Source organism: Chaetodon auriga, chromosome 22 (genome assembly GCF_051107435.1).
Source record: "Chaetodon auriga isolate fChaAug3 chromosome 22, fChaAug3.hap1, whole genome shotgun sequence".
In the NCBI taxonomy this organism is placed as follows: Eukaryota; Metazoa; Chordata; class Actinopteri; order Chaetodontiformes; family Chaetodontidae; genus Chaetodon; species Chaetodon auriga.
The window spans coordinates 12,378,598-12,395,806 of NC_135095.1; the positions used below are offsets into that span (position 1 = coordinate 12,378,598).

Below are 17,209 nucleotides of genomic sequence, written 5' to 3' on the forward strand. Positions count from 1 at the left end.
GGCATGTATGTCAAAAATGGTGTAAAGTGCGCTCCTAATGTGCAATCTGTGGATTATTTTCATTTCTCTTTTAATTGTCTCAGTCACCTAAGTAAAGGCTGTTGACAGCACTCACAGCTATGTTAGTTTCTGGATTTGTTTTCCTCTCACTTTCCAGAGTTCTGCGTTTTTCCCTGTCTTTTTAACACCTGCTCGCTGTGAGCCACTGTCGCTATTGGGAACAGGCAACTACATCACCCACAATTCCTTTCACCGCTCACTTGTCTTAGCGTTACCTAGCGACGACGGCGTACGCCTCTTGTTAAAAAGCTAACTTACTAGCTAGCTAGAAGACGGAAAATTAGACCTTTAAGAAAAAAAAAAAAGTCGCTACTCGTCTGTTTATAAGTCAGTCTGTAGTCGCTCGTCGCCAAGTTTTATATTATTAATAATGAAGGGAACAAATAGTGAACAGTTTTCCTCAGCGTCACTCTGGCTGCTGCCCCCCAGGGTCCCTCAATGACGCTCCCTCTGCTGAGGCTCCCAGCTGCGTTGAGCTAGAAGAAAACAAAGATGGAGGTAAGGAGCTGGATACCTTAGCTGGTAACAAACCGCATGTAATGTGTCTTCATACTTATTAGAAGTTAAGTTTTTTTTGTTTCCGTTTCTTTCATTCTACCGTATTGAGCATGTCCAAAAAGTTAAGCTGTAATTGTACCAAAGTGGAATCAGTGTAAATAAAAAACGCAGAGTGACTGCATATTAATGGAGCAGTTTGAATAAACCTCCACATTTGTTCCGTTGTGCAACAGGTAAAGCAGGTAACCTTGCACAAGAGGTCTGGGAAAGTAAAACAACACAGCAAGGTCAAATGGTTGATTAATTTTCAATTTGCGGTAGCGGCGTTAAGCGCAATTAGAGTGGTGTGCATCATTTGTAAGCAAGTGTGTGTGTGTGTGTGTGTGTGTGTGTACTGCATGAATATGTGCACGTGTGCTTTGCGGGGCAGGAAGCTGTGAGCAGTAAGTGATGCTTTTAATGGTCTTCAAATTCTGTGCATGTACTGTGAGTGCAGGGTTCCCTATAGTTCACGGCTGCACATGCAAGCGTCACTACTGTATTGAAATACTTAAGTGTATCCTGTGTATGTTTCCAGAAGGATGGAGTTTTGACTGCTGAGATGGTGTCCAGCTGTGTGTCCAACCTTGGACGCTTTGGCACTGGGCTGCAACACTTGTACCACCACCTGTCTCTGCCTGTAAGACACGCAGACATCATTCATAAGTGACATTAAATGGCTTTCAACTATGTTGCCTGTCAGATTTGTCAAGATGCAGCCTTCCCTGGCAAATCAGTTTACCTCAACACTGTGTCGTGCTGTTGTTGTGGTGACAGATCTCTTGGTCGTTTAATTTTGAGGCAGACTAAGTTTAACCCAGTTTGTATTTTTCTCTACTCCAGAGCCACAATCTCAGTGACATCTCTGTTTTATGCAGTTATGTCCATCTTCAAAAGCTGGAACTGCCACACAACAAAATCAAAGGTGACAGTTTATTATTAGATGAATTCAGTGACCATGAAGATGTAATCAAGACTTAAATTATTCACAGTTGAGTAGTCCATTTTTCTTAATGTATTTTTCTAACTTTTTCTCAACTGCCAGATTTATCCTGTGTGAGCTGCATGCCGTACCTCGTCATCCTCGACGCTTCTCACAACGAAATCTCCAACTTCTTTGGATTCCAGCCACCCAAGAATCTAAAGGTAATGTAGGACCTTGAACTGACAGGATAAGACCACATTTGATTGTTGGCTTGGGCTCCTCTCTCCTGTTATTCCCTGAAGATAGGTCTGGATTTCCATAGCCCATCTGTAGTCACTTTGAATATGCTTACAAGGCATTAACTGCCCTTGAATGACAGTGAACTTAAGCAAACTGAAAATTCTTTCCCATACTCTATGGATTTAGGCGAAGAATTTCTTCAGTGAGATGTACTGAAGGCTTTCATGACATTGGTTAATAATGTGCTGCCTTTTTTTTTTTTTTTTTTTTGTTTCAGGAAGTCAATTTCTCCCATAACTGTATGACAGAAATGAAGGACTTGTCAGCCTATTCATCGCTTAGTAAACTGGATCTGGCCTGTATCCTTGTGGTTAGACATTTCCATTCATCCGTGTGAACTCACATATGCGCTTTCTTTGTCTTTGTCTTTTTTCAAATCCCCGATAGCTTCTGTCTGTACCTATGCATGATAATGTCTACGGAAATACACTTAAAAAACCCTGATGTTCGACAGTCTTTTCCCCTTGTGTGTTATTCTTAACACGCCCGCTCTCAGACAACAGTTTCAGTGAGATCAGCGGTCTTGAGCAATGTTGCAAGCTCACCCATCTCAGCCTGGCACACAACAAGGTCTCGAGGATCAGCGGCCTGGACGGTCTGCCTCTCACACACCTCTGCCTCGTAGGTCTTACTCTATTACAGTCAGAAATATGACACACAGAGTGCACATACACACGCACACACGAACATTCAAACGTTCAAGCTCATACTTGCAAGCAGACGTCTCATTTGTCTTTCTTTGCCGTTGCTTGGCAGAACTTCCATTTACATGTATGGCATTGCTTCACAGGAGGTTGTTTCCCTCCATGTGTTGTCTAGTATCTACACCCACACACCCTCTCTCACACACCCTCTCTCTCTCTCACACACACACACACACACAGTAGTAGTGATCCCTCTTATTGCATGTCTTTTACCTCACATATGCTAAATTTCACCTATTTCCGTTTGTCTTTCTGTCCTCTCCCCTCTGTCTTTCTCTTTATGTCTCTGTTTTTGGCCCCATTTTTACATTCACTAAAACCTTGGCCCCCTGTTCGAGAATCACCATATGGTCCAACAGCAGGCCTTTTCTCTCTCTCTCTCTCTCTCTCTCTCTCTCTCTCTCTCTCTCTCTCTCTCTTTCTACTTGTGTGTGTGTGTGTATGTGTGCGCACATGCATGTTCTGTCCTTTATCAGTGTTTCCTCATTGTCAGCAGCCATCGGTCTGGCTCTGTCTGCCCCTGTCTGTAGCTTTGCTTTGGGACCAGCTGCTGGTGTTTGAGTGAGCCTGGACCAAGTTCAGCACATACGCACACACACACATACACACCTTGTCCATCCAGCATCCATCTAATCCCATCCCTGACCCTCTTCCTCACATGCTGCCTCCCTAAACAGCACAGCCCTGTCAGCCAGCCTGTTTCGCAGCCCATCACAGCACCGACCTAGAGCTTCAGGGGACCAGCGCAGTCACCCACCCCCGCTGACAGCAGCCCTCTGCCAGGCAACATGCTTGGCAAGAGCAGGGTGAGGTGTGGCCAGACGGCTAGATAACAACTTTAGTTGGTGGAATGGAGTGAGAAGCAGGCTGGGGACCCTGACAAGGGAGGAATGCCCAGGTCTGGTTCTTTCGTTGGTTAGCGTGCTGCGCTAGCACCTCACCAGCTGTTTGGCTGTCAGTCCTCACCTGTCAGGATTTAGCAGAGAGAGGCAGGCCTGCCACTCAACTCAGCACTGAGGGGAAAGAAGGTTCACACACCCTGCAGAGCGACCATGGCGTGTCCTTAATATTTAACAGTGGGAATTATTGACTGTATATGAAGTAGAACTGTGGGTTGGAAACCACTTATGCATGCATGCATATTCATGAATATCACGTACTTGCCTCTTAAAATGTGTCCTCTTTCCTGTCTGCGTCCAGAGGGGGAACCAGCTGGAGAGGATTGAAGGGTTGGAGAATCTGAAGAATCTGCAGGTTCTCGACTTGTCTCTGAACGGCATCAACAGTCTGTCTGGTCTCCAGAATCTCCACCTCCTGGGCTCCATCAATCTAGAGAAAAACCTGGTATTAGTCTGAGAGGACCTTCACAAAGAATTGGTTAACAGCCCAAATATTATGTCAACCTAATTCTTACATGGGATCCAAGCTCTTTATGAGATTAAAATTCAAAAACAAATGTAAATTTGCACCACAGCTTTTCTTAAAAGCATAACCTCAGAATAAAAAAATCCATGTACCGCACAGACATTGACCTGCGGTGCTGGAAATTCTCTTTAAATTATAAAATTTAAATTATACTATCACAAATACAGCCCAGAGTTTTAATAGATTCTGAAATGTCCCCAAAATGGTGAGCAGACTCCAGTACGAGTACCCTCCAATACAACAGTTAAATTCTAGTTTGACAGACTAGTCGGTTGAGAATGACCTTCCATGCTCAACAAGTTTCTTATTTTGATGACTACAAATAAACTATTACGTGGCACTCTACTGCATCAATCTGTGTTTTTTGTTTCAGGTTAGTGAAATAAAGGAGTGCAAACACATTCATGATCTTTTCCTGCTGAGGGACCTCAACCTGCTGGAAAACCCTTTGCAGGTAATCCAATCATTTACTGACCATAGCATATGACTATGAGAACATCTATTTCCTGTGTATGACAGGCCCACTTTCCTGCATCTTGATGGTGTCTTTACCCAGGCATCTCTGTTCACTGCATTCAGTTTGACAACAGAAAAGCTTTAAGTCTAGATTCCTCTTTATGTTTTTGTAATATATGCCGTGTGAATGTAAATTGGCAGGAGCAACCTGATTACAGACTGGCGGTCATCTTCCTCCTTCAACATCTGACTGTGCTAGACCAAGAGAAGGTCACTGCTGAAGAAAAGGTAGGAATACAAACCAGAGGAGTGTTGCAGTTTAACAGCACAAACATGGTGTCTCAACACGGCTGCCCTCCATGTTTAATCAGGGTTCTACACTGTCACAAAGCAGGAATGAGTGCCACTAACCTAAATAAGCTGTTACTGTTTTCCATGCATGTGGGATAGCTCACTTTTTGTGACACTTGATTACTAACCTTAAATCCCAGGTGTCATCAGTAAATAAGTATGACCCTCCTTTGGATGTGGTGGCAGCCCGGGATCACATGACCCACCTGGTGTATCAGCTGATGCAGCCCCAGGTGGTCTATGACAGGTTAGTACAAATATACTGCATTGTGTGATATGTGCCTTGTTCCCGAAGGCAAAGCTTAAGAGGAAACCAGCCAGTGGTCTGATAATGATGTTGACAGAGGTGATGGGAAACACTGAAGTGCTCTTTAGGAAATAAGCTCTGAATGTGAAAGTTGATGATCAAATGTGTTTTGTCATAATCATAAAAATCTTGCAAAATCAAGAAAGTCAAACATGAGCCGCACTTTATCTGCAGTGTTTCTGTAGGGCTCATATTATCTACTCCCTAAAAGAAGAAAATGAGTGCATGCGTCAGCACTTTTTTGAAAACATCCATCATCAGCAAATAAAATGCTGCAGCTACAGTCAATTTACCACTCTCCTCTGTGCTGCCTAGAAAGAGCACATCCATATTGCCCACAAGGCTCCCGTTTATATTGACTGTAGGAGTGGCTTTCATGACTCGAGAAGTTTGTGCTCTGGCTTCGTGGTTTAATAAACTTTAGTGTTGCTCATCTATGGTTTGAGAGAATGTACGAGTAAAGCTTAAGTTTATTAGAAACCTGTGTGTGTGCCACTCCAAGCAGCACTTTGCCCAGCGCAGACTCGCCGTATCCTATGCTGGTTCTGACTGGTCCTCAAGGCTGCGGGAAGAGAGAGCTGGCCCACAGACTGTGTCAGGAGTTCAACGAGTACTTTGCCCATGGGTCAGTCCTAAAAGTGCATTGTATAATTGTTGGCTGTCTTTGTCTAGATTGTTTCATGTAGAATTATTGCTGATGTCATGTCCTGGCATGGACATGCAGCCAGCAGGACAGCTAGTGCTGCTGCAGCTCAGCTAGAAAACTCTGGATGAGACCCAATTTGTCAGTTTGTCAAACATCAGACTGGACTGCTGAGACCTCATATTAGCTTTGGCTAAACCTCAAAGTTCAGGAATGCAGATTTTGACCCCCCATTTCTTAAAGTGTAGTCCCAGCATGAGGGGATGTCTTCCTGGAGAGGAGGAATAATTATACCACCCAATAACTCTTTCGATGTACATGTGGCGTTTAAGTTTTGGTTCAGAAACCCGGTGGTCTTGTCTCAGCTCATAGCCCTCCTACTCGTCCTCTTTGCTGGTTGTTGCCTTGCTGGCTGAGATTTTTCACACAGTTAGACCTCTGAACTCATACGACTGGACTGGAAGCGTTGTGTGTGTTTCCACAGAACCTGTCACACCACAAGGGGGCCCTACTTTGGAGAGGAAAATGGAAGCGATTACCATTTTGTCAGCGAGGAGGATTTTCAGGACATGATTCACATGGTGCGTTAGATTCCTCTTAAGCTTTTTCTGACACTTGGAGTGACTACATGAAGGGAAAATACATGTTTCAAGGTTATTTTGAGCTCTGCGTTCAAAATACTCGGGTGCACTCTGTTATAAATCATGCAAACGTTAATACTCGCTATGAGTTAATTAAATGTATATTGGCTCTTTGTTAGTGTTCGTGTTTCACATAACTCCTTAAGCAAGTTTCAGATTGAATTCGCTCACTGGCAATAATGAGCTGAGTAGCTGAGATAATTACTTTTACTTGGATGGATTGATTTTACTTTTACTGGCTGCTATTTAACAAAGATACATTTAGTTGAATTGAGCTTTTTTGATAAGCTGTAATGGCTGTATTAATTCAATTTTACTTAAGGATGACTTATCACAGCATCTCCTACAATGCTTCCACGCAAGTCATGGTTAATGAAACAACTGACAAGGACACAGAGAGGTAATGGGTTTTGAAATTATGAGTATGCAGACAATGGTACAAATCACACTAAATGCACCTCTTTTCTCAGAGGGTCAAACTGTGTGCGTATAGGCTTTGAGGATAACAAAATCGTCAAACGAGTGGAGTTTTCTTAGGGTCGTAAAAATGGGTGCAGAGGTCAGAGATCTCGGACACATTTGTTTTCCATCTTGTCCCTCGAGTCAAGCTGCCTGTTATGTAAGAATGGTGGAGGATGATGGATCGAGGTCGGGGTCGTGCAGTGATTTACACAGCGAGGGCTTTGATGCTGGAATTTATGCCTTTTGTCTACTCCTACAGGGGAAGTGGATCAGGTTAACTTTATTGTCTATCCTTCGTTCTACTTGATTTTTCCAATCTTCTCCTCCACCCTCTATTCTTCTGTTGCCAGCAACTTAGTTTATCGCTGTCCTGCCCTCCTTTTCTTGCTCTCCCCTTTTAATGTGTCAGCCGCCCTCTTCCTCTTCACTCCCTTTTCCCTCAGAGGTGCTTTTTAGTAACTATGCAATCACAACCTCTTGAGCCCACTTCTTGTGGCTGTTCTTAAACAAAATTAACCGTAATCAGCAGCCGTTGGTACTTATTATACTCCTTACTGTGTTGTAAACACAAGGAACACCTGCCGTGCAATTTTGTCTGAATAGCATCTAAGTCTGATAATATGGAATCACAAGTATCATGTTTATAGCTGAGTGTTTGGATGCTTGTCAGTGACCTATTTAGGAAAGTTAGGGGACATGAAAAGAAATCCTGTTTGACTTCAGGACAGACATCTTCCCTGAGCTATCAGTGAAACCTAACTAAATCTAAAATGTAATGGCTCATGGTTGATGAGTTTTCTTTACGTTGTTATTATAATAACGCAGTCTTCCATCCTGTGTGCAGTTGTAAAGGCAGAGAGGGCAGAGACTTTTTTTAATCGGGAAACATTTAGCAAAATAAAGCTGTGTTAGATTACCATTTTCTTGTTAGCATATTGTTTACTGTTCCCGGTTTCAAATGTGGCCTTTTAATTGACAGGCCTTGATGTTACGAAATCTGTGCTCTCTAATTGCTGTGATTTTAAATGTAGCCGACTGCATTAATACAGTCAAAATGAGCTTCAGATGCACAATGCAAAACAACATTTTCTCATTACATTTGCACAAACAGCTACTCAATTGTAGTAATAGAATTCATACAAGTTTATACAACTTTTTCTCGGGGATCATGACAAATTGTTTCAGTTTTATTTATATGTCTGAATTCCTTTTTGCCACCACAAACCAAAGAACATCTTGCTTTCGTGAACTGTATTGGATTTGGCCAAAAGCTTGTTGAGAGTTGAAAATAAACTGCACCAAACGCCGGCAGACAAAAGGTCAGGGGTCATGTGTGAGAAGTAACAAAGAGAGGGTTTTTTTGCACTGGTCACCCAGTCAAAAGTTCAGTTCACAGGTGGGCAAATGTCTTCAGGTTGTTAATCTTGACAGGACATGTCAGGGTTGTGTATGCATGGGAGGTAATAAGTCCACTTTGGGAGATAAATGCTGCTCATAACTGGTAACTTCATGGGTAGAGGGGCAATAAAGTGGTGCACAGAAACGTTCTGTCATTCTTTCCCTTCATAACTGGGAATTTCTCTTTAGGGAAAGTTTATCCAGACCATGCAGTACGGGGGTCACAGATACGGCCTGACCAGAGACGCAGTAGAGGATGTAGCCAGAGAAGGACTAGCCTGCTGCCTGCATATGGAGCTAGAGGTGCGTATGGAAAAGTCTCGTCTGACAGTACGTTCAGCGGGCTGATATGTAATTAAAGGAGGTTTAAGTGTTTATTTATGCATTTGTCAACGAGTTCAAATCCATCAGTGGATGCTGGTGTATGAACAGATAATAGTAAAACGTAGTTGTAATAATATATCTGTTTACAGCTACATTACAGTGTGTTATACAGAATTTATTAAAAGTTTATATACTGCTTATAATGTCTAAATGGGGGGGGGGGGGCGAGTAGTATCTTGAAAACCAAGCAAGTATACATTTTTGTTGTAAAAGTAGTATATAAAGCATCTGCAAACCTTATTTGTCTTGTTCTGCTCCAGTGATATTTAAGTAATGCAAAAATGTACTTCACGGTACCACTGATGTTTTGTTTTAAACCCCTGACACAGAGAGTGGAGCTTCTTTCTCTGTATCAACAGAGATTATTGGAATGAAAGCTAATAAATAATATTTCCAGTGATTCGGGATAGGACTGCCGAATCGTACTCACACTGTTTGGAATACTAAAATTGCTTTTGCCTGCATGCGTGTGTCGCCAGTGGATTTGAGTTTTCAGTTTTCATCTCCAGAGTTGTTACAGCACAGTGTGAATCAGTTCAAACAGCTGAAAATACATTTCAGAGCAGAGCCTCGTTGTAACAGAACTTCTCGCCCGTCCTCACAGGGCGCGCTCAGTCTGAAGAAGACCTACTTTGAGCCTCGATACATCCTGCTCATCCCCGTCCAGGTGGAGCAGTACACGGGCCACCTGAAAAACCGTGGTCTCTACACCCAGGCACAGATTGACATGGCGGTGTCACGTTTGGAGCTCTATGCCAACACCAACAGGCAGCGACCGGGATTCTTCGATAACGTTATCCCCTGTGGTACGGCGTGGAAACACTTTGTAATTGGAGAACTTCATTATGATATGGCATGTGTTCATTCATGTTGTTTGATGCTCTACTTGTTGATTTAAGTGTGCGTTACTGTTATAATAATGACAATTTAATATCCCCCAGTGGCCTCTGGATCCATTTTACTATTAGTTAATGACAGTTTAATTGCAGTACGAAGTCTAATTATGAATACTCTCAATTAATTTCAGCGAATATCTATTTTAAACGAAGACAACACAATCGATTCCCAGGGAGACATGTTTTTCTTCCTGCTTTGGATATGATGTTAGTAAGAGAGAAATTTGGAAGTCTCGGCTGTGATTGCTTTGTTCACAGGCAGTTTGTCAATGTAGTGCCTCACAGAGCGAAAAATACCCTGCCTTACCCTGGCTTGGCGTAATGTCACTGGTATAGCCTTAGATAAATTAACACACTCCGCTAAAATCCATACACTACACTTTCAATCCAATTACCACATGTATTAAGGGCACGTAGCCACGGAATAGCTGTGTTTATCATCCCCTCATGAAAGCACTCAGACATGTTAGCTGTTTTCTTAATGAGATCAACATACAGGGAGTGTGGAACCTCATCACTTTTATGCACTGCTAGCTAGCACCTCATTACACTAAGGTCATCATCCCCATATCTTTGATTCATTGCTGTTTGATGGGAGATGCATTGGCTCTGTTCACAACCAGATTTTTTTTTGTGTGGTGATGTTTGTGTGTGTGTGTGTGTGTGTGTGTGTGTATGTGTGTGTGTGTGTGTGTGTGTGTGTGTGTGTGTGTGTGTGCGCGCACTTGGATGTGAGAGTAGATGACTGGGATGAAGCCTATCAGGCACTGAGGCAAGTAGTGAAGGAGTACCTGTTGCTAGATGAGCAGGAAAAAGGGGAAAACAACAGCAGAGCATCCCCTGACAACACCTGCACAGGTGTGTATTTGTGTTGTGTTGTTTGCTCAGGTCATGATTATGTGCTGCATCAATTTAGCCATCAGATACCGTGTTACGCAGTGCTGATATACAGCGTCTGTCTCCTTCTGTCTCAGGTCAGCCGGAGGAAAAGCCACCTTCACCCGCGTCGAGGTCAGGATCGGCCATGCTGACGTCACACTCCGCTGCAGCTCTTGACCCGTCGGATCCGTCTTACAGAAACTATTTCACCAAGATCCAGGCAGTGCTCTGCCCTCAGAAGAGCCACGCTGTGAGTTACAAGATGTCTGATGAAAAATTTATTGGTAATGAAGCCTGTAAGTGGATGTTAAATAGACATCCAGACTGTATGAAATTTATGGAAAAATAATCCTCAATCTTCGCTGGCTTTCTTTCTCGTCCTCACGGCCATACATCATCACCCCCCCCACACACACTTTAATCACCCTCTGCATCAGCTTCCTTTTTTTGTCTCCCATCTCACTTCCTCTGAACTCCTTCTCTCCGTCTCCCTCCTCTGCAGGAGCTAGTTTCCGTCAGGAGGCGCGAGCAGCTGGTGAGAGAGGCAGTAGTGGGGAAGAGTCCAGGGGTCTACAGCCAGCTCTTCAAAAGGTTCATTATAAGTAGCACGCACTCCACTGCACTCCAATGCTTAATTTCAAGCGGGCACTCAGCGGGGCCAATTTGGTTTAATTGGTGCACTTGTCCAAACTGCGTTTTGATGGTTTGTTTTGTGCTTTTGTTTGACCTTGAGGGTGAAGTGACAGGTGCCCAAATTATTTGAATCTAACTGTCTGTTAATATGATGGCCTTGTTTAGTGGCAATCTCTTCTCACTGTTCCCAAAATATACCCGTCATCAGTTATTAAATGGAAATTGCTTCTCCGTTATGATTTGTCATCATGAAGAAGAACGATTGAATTTGGTCCCATTTTTTGTTTGCCTCAGGTCGGCTCAAACGGCACCATCTTCACTGCAGAATCATGATCCTGGCACTCGTTTCAGTGAGGACAGCAGGTGAGAATGCACAGACACACACACGCACACGCACACACTACACTTACAGGTGCCCACACTCTGCCGGTGCAGTCAAAACTGAGGCCAGATGTTGCTGTGAAAGAATAGCAGATTTATACAAATACTTCAAAGCTGTATAAGATTTCACTCTGTATGTGCTGTCTGAATTCATTACGGCAGCATTTAGATTTAAGATGAGGTGAGTGAATCCAAGTCCTGTGGTTTCATAAGAAAAACAAACCGCAGCTAAAGATTTAGGAGCAGGAAACTGCTTTTGTACTACTGTTCTTTACTCCCTTGGCTTGTTTTCACAACATATGTTCACTTTTATAGAGCTCATTCTACTGGTGCAATCCATGTGGGGCTGAACGTGAACACACATCCCACACACACACACACACACACACACACACACACACACTCACGCTTGCTTACACACAAACGCACTCACTCATAAATTGTGATTTTAAAGCTTTTGCTGCTTTTCGACTCCCTTGTGTACACACTCGTATAAACAGGCAAATATGGCTTTAATGAGTCTGACATTGACATAGTGTGTGCGGTTATGAGTGTGTGCTGTGTGTGAAACGGCACACACAGCTTTCTCTCACCTGTACAAATTATTTTCTGTGTATTTTTCTCCAAAGAAACATACATGCCAAGATGCAGTACATGTTCAGTCAAATTTAATTTGCCGTGTGATGTTCTCAGTGAGCAAGTTTGGCCAAACTTGTTCAAAATCTACAAGTTCTGTCAACGCGGTCTGAGCAGTAAATGCCCCCAGTATGTCCTGCTAGCATTACTCAGCCCTTCAGTATTTGTGCAGAGGATTCCAGACATCTGTCTGCACTGCTCTTAATAGGGATGTGTCTTTACTCGCGTGTGTCTGTCTCTCATACTGTAACAGAGGATCCTTTTGTATTCCTCTGATAGTTACTTTGTGTAGTCTTGTGTACTTGCATGTGTGTCTGACAAAAATCCATACCTGTTTGTTTATTGAGTATCAAAAGTCAAACTCAACATTGTGGCGTGTGGTCAGACATACTGCTCCGATGGTCCCTCTCGGCTTGATGGTAAAACTTCCAAAAGCACATTCTCCTAACCTCACATCACTCTTTGTTTTGTGTGTGTTTTTCTCACCTTTGTGACTGGTCCCTTTAACAACCTGGTTTTCTTTCACTGCACAAACTTGTCCGTCTTTTTCCCCCTTGTGATTTGTCTTTTCCTACGTCCCTGTTTTCCTCCATTCACCAGCAGCTCGGACGAGTCTCGTGCCAGTTCAGCGCTGTCTATGCCCAGTTCAGCCGGGGCCTTGTCTGGCTTAGTGGAGCCGCTGGATATCTCTGTCCTGGGACACACTTTGGAAACACTCAAAGGTTAGTTTTGCTGTTTTTTAATCTTTTTAGGGCATTTCTATGTTGTTAAATATAGAAGCAAAACGAGGAGAGATGTTACTGCCACAAGTCAGGGGAAAGATAGTATAACAAGTGATTTGTTGTACACTTACAGTATTGTAAGGATTGTAAGATAATCAAGCTGACGGTATTAAGTTCTATAGATTTGTTGACGTCTTTCCATGTCTGTAATTGCATCAAGTAAAATATTCCCATTTCATCCCACATGGCACCAGACCAAACTCCTGAATCCCCCCGTCCAGGCACAGAGCAGCTGGCTGTGGCCGCGTCTCCGTCCACCGATAGACGTCCTGGATCCAACGTCAAGGCCATCCTGCCGCCAATCCCCACTGGGCGCAAGACCCCTGCAGCGCCCAGTCCAGCTCCCTCACCCAGACCCAGCTCAGTCGCAGATGGGAGGGGGGAAGGAGATGCAGACAGGGAGGGATAGCTTTTAAGGTTTTAGATCATCTGACATCAAACACAGTTGTAAATATTCAAAAAATGTATTAACATTAAGAGAAAATACAATGTAGTCTGTCAGTCAGTAAACAGGTAAGAGTAGTGCTTGGCCTCTTAAGATTAAAAGAACATCCAAACATCTGTAAATGCAAAAGTTAACAGTCAACCACAAAACTGCACATCTTGCTATCTTACCACAGACTGATGTGATGAACCCAGGCCAAACACTTAGATTGGTTAGATTTCAGTGTCAGCACTTGCCTTTTCCTGTGATCTCTTGCTCGTGCCTTAACACGTCCAGATCGTTTGCACTTCCTGTATACTATATCCATGACAAGTGATGCCTTTAATGACCATATATAAGGTGACTGCAGCATATTTATAGGCGAGGTTGTGTTTTCTTCCTCTTTGAATTGACTGACTGACTGTCCTAAAGGCAGACAGTGTTGACACACGTGATGATTCAGGCTCACACAGATCGATAAGCACGTCTTTCCCTCATGATAACCGTAGTCGTGTGTTTGTATTTCCATATTCATGTGTTCAGATTCCTGATTAAAAGGAGGACTGTTCCTTTCATTTGGAAAAGTTCCTGTCTACAAAGTATTAAGTGGTACACGACATGTTTTATGAATGTTGCATTAATTTTCCTGACAGTGAAGTGGCATTATTTTTCCTACTGTTCAGTAATCTCACCAAATAGGATTTGCCATTGACATGTAGATACTGATCTTTTATGTGCAGCGTGGAGCTCTTGTCACTGGATGATAAATACATCATTAATCTTTATCTCTTCTGATGGGATTATTTATTCAACTGGAAACACATTCATATGGAAGTTGTTGACAGGTATTAAACAGTGAGCCATCACAGACAACTTAGTGTGTTTTTGTCAGCTTGTGCGTGTGCGTGTGTGTGTGTGTGTGTGTGTTGCGCACAGCCATGCGTACCGGTGCACCCGTATGTTTGTGAGTGCTGCAGTGTTCATTTTTGATTCATTGTAAATTGGAATTGTCATCTGTCTTAGATGTGTTCATTGCTTATTTAGCAGCCAGCCTGCTTGTAGGTGCTTGTTTGTGTGCACATACAGTATGCATGTTCTGGTTCTTGGGCTGTATGTGTGAATGCAGCACTTCTACACACACGCACGCACGCACACACACACACACAAAACACACCTGGCCATCCATCATTGTCTGTCTTCCTCTCAGGCAGCAGATGTTGCAGCCCTGTCATAATTCTTTGGCAGTTTGAAACTAGACAGTGTCTTTAGGGCCCCTGGGGTCTAACCTACTTACACTACAGTCTGCACCCCTTACTCTATCAAACCTTGGACTAATGTGTTGTCTTCATTTGCAATACTGTTGCACTGGATACAGTGATGTGCATGATGAAGGTTAGCAAAGGCCTTTAAGTCTGTTCAGAGAGGTATAGCACGAGTTACAAATGAGAAGATGAGTTACTTTGCTTCATGTCTCTCTGGATGTGTAATCATATTTACCCTCTCACGAGCTGCTCTTAATACTTCCCTTTGTCTCTGCTTGTCCATCTATTTTTAATGCATCTGTTACCGTTTGTATTTGTGCCAGCCTGTTTTGCAGCGTTAGATTGCATGACTACAGCAGTTACTGCAGCCTATCCGTTCAGTGTTTAACTGGATAAAACAACAGACAGTTGTTATTTCTCTCCCTGCTGGTTTCTGTGCATCTTAACACATCATTCATAACAAAGGAAGTTTAAACAGCATACAGTATGCGTGTACGACGCACCTCACTGTCGACTTCCCTGACTTCACCGGCTGCTGAAAAATAAACATGTCACACACTTTCATCTAGAAATAACTCCTCAAGACAGCAACACTTTTCACCAAAGAGAAAAGGATTGCACATTTTCTGAGAGAAACAAAGACTCGCTCACATCTAAGATTTATGTCTCCAGGAAGGAGCTGTGATGGGACATATGCAGAAGCACGTTATCAATTTTCACAAAGCTCAAGTGCCCAATGTAATCAATCAATTTTTTATGATATTTGTAAGGCTTGGGCTATGGAAGGAAAGAGCATTAATCTATATTTTTATTCCAGAGAGGAAGTTGAGAGAAATAACAGAAATGGTAAAATATTGGAAACAGCATGATGTCAGTTCGACTGGCTGAGCAGAAACCACCTTTGGTTCTAATGCTGGACTGTGGTCATGAATGACGCTGCAAGACTCAGGTTTAATTCCCATCAATAACGTCTCTTTGAACACGAAACTCTACAATACGGAACTACTGTAAGCTGTAGTACACTATGTTATATCCTGCAAACTGTATGAAACTACATGGCACTACTCTAAACCACTCTAATAAACTAAATAAACAGTGAATGAGGGAATGATTTTGTTCACGGTTCTCATTGCATCATTTGATGGTGATGGTTATTATCATTTGATTGATAACTCTGTGAAACATTTTTAAACAGTTTCCATCCAGATGTGACAAATAATTTCATAAGAAACACAAGTATACTGAGTAAGTGTGATTTTAAAGGAGTCTTTTAAAGATAAATACTCTAAGAAATGGTCTTTAGACAACTAATGTATTCAGACATGTTCAGCTTCAGTTTGATATAATGATACTCTTACATTGCCAGAGCCTTTTCCACACTCCATTTCACTGTGCCAACACAGAAAAAAGCTCTGGCTAATGCTGCTGTCATTCTGAGATAGTTCAAAAAACTGATCTGGGTTGTTTGAATTTGTTAAAACCAATCAGAATAGTCAGTGATGGCCCTAAACTGCACTCACAGGTGCGCTGTTTAAATACAGTATGGACTTACTTCGAGCCTAATTTCTCCATGCTCTACCCAGTTTGACAAAGATCCATCTCAGCTGTCCCTGCACACCAAACCTTCTGACCAGGTGGACTCAGCCATCATTGAGCCTCACGATGCTGCCACAGTCTCTCAAACAGCTTTCAATTACACCCCAGCTTTACAGCGACAGTGATTTGTTAATAGATACGGGGCCAGCAGTTACAGCTAGTTTCCCTTAGTGTGGGGTTTCCTTTTAAAATGTCTTGTGAAAATTCAGGAGGAGAGGGGAGGGTTACGAGGCTGAGAATGGACTTGGAAAATAGTCCATGAAAGTACAATAATATGTTACAGGCGCAGCTGTAACCTTTGCACATGTGAGCGTGAGGTAGGAGCGAGGACACACCTGCTCATTTCAAACACAAACACACACACATCCTCCCAACAGAGATGACATTATATTCTCAATTTTTGATGGTCCCTGGTGCTCAGAACTACAGTCTTCAGCTGTCCTTGTGTCTTCATTTAAAATACCTGTTTTGTCTCTGTGAGAAAAGCGCAGGTGGTTTGAAGAACAAACAGTGGAGCGATAGCACATGAAATTGAGAACTGGTATTATTTGAAGCTTGCATCAGGAATTCATTTTGCGCAGATCTGTTTTGACAGTTCTTTGAACAGAGACACGGGTTTGGTAAAGGACAACGAGAACAGACGCATCCCATGTGTTTTACATTTGTGCTGAACTCGCCGTTTTGATTACTGGACATTTGTTAGAGTACTGTATGTTGCAGCAGCGTGGATAACTTTCCTTTCTCTCATAGCTTTAACTTCTTTCTGTGACTCTCTCACAATGGTGGAAAGTTATTAAGTGCATTTGCTGAAGCACTGTACTTAAATAAAGTTTCAAGGTGCTTGTACTTACTTTACTATTTCTTTTTGGTGCCACTTTATCCTGCGATTTCTACATCAGCTGCTACATTTCAGAAAGAAATATTATCCAGTGGCTATAGTTAGCAGTAGTATAGTCAGTAGTGCAGTACTGTGGTGAGAAACCCATTTTGGACCCAAAAGCAGGACTCTGACACACAGCTTGCAATAGTTTAAATGGAGATTTATAACCAGTGGTCGAGATGGAGGTTTGTTAAGCTGAGCCAGAATCATAGTGATGTGGAGCAAGCAGAGAGAGCAGAGTTACTGG

General features: G+C 42.7%; 1 protein-coding gene across 1 annotated transcript; it reads left to right on the top strand.

Moving 5' to 3' along the window:
* Positions 1 to 453: 453 nt before the first annotated feature.
* lrguk (leucine-rich repeats and guanylate kinase domain containing) lies at positions 454 to 14,094 on the top strand. Its single transcript, XM_076722393.1, has 20 exons — positions 454 to 558; positions 1,136 to 1,237; positions 1,441 to 1,522; positions 1,643 to 1,743; positions 2,040 to 2,121; positions 2,319 to 2,443; positions 3,727 to 3,870; positions 4,325 to 4,405; positions 4,609 to 4,695; positions 4,899 to 5,005; positions 5,571 to 5,690; positions 6,193 to 6,289; positions 8,399 to 8,512; positions 9,198 to 9,399; positions 10,231 to 10,347; positions 10,464 to 10,618; positions 10,871 to 10,959; positions 11,296 to 11,364; positions 12,619 to 12,740; positions 12,995 to 14,094. Exons 1-20 carry the CDS (start codon positions 553 to 555, stop codon positions 13,207 to 13,209), a joined length of 2,217 nt encoding a protein of 738 aa, XP_076578508.1. The 5' UTR covers positions 454 to 552; the 3' UTR covers positions 13,210 to 14,094.
* Positions 14,095 to 17,209: the final 3,115 nt, after the last annotated feature.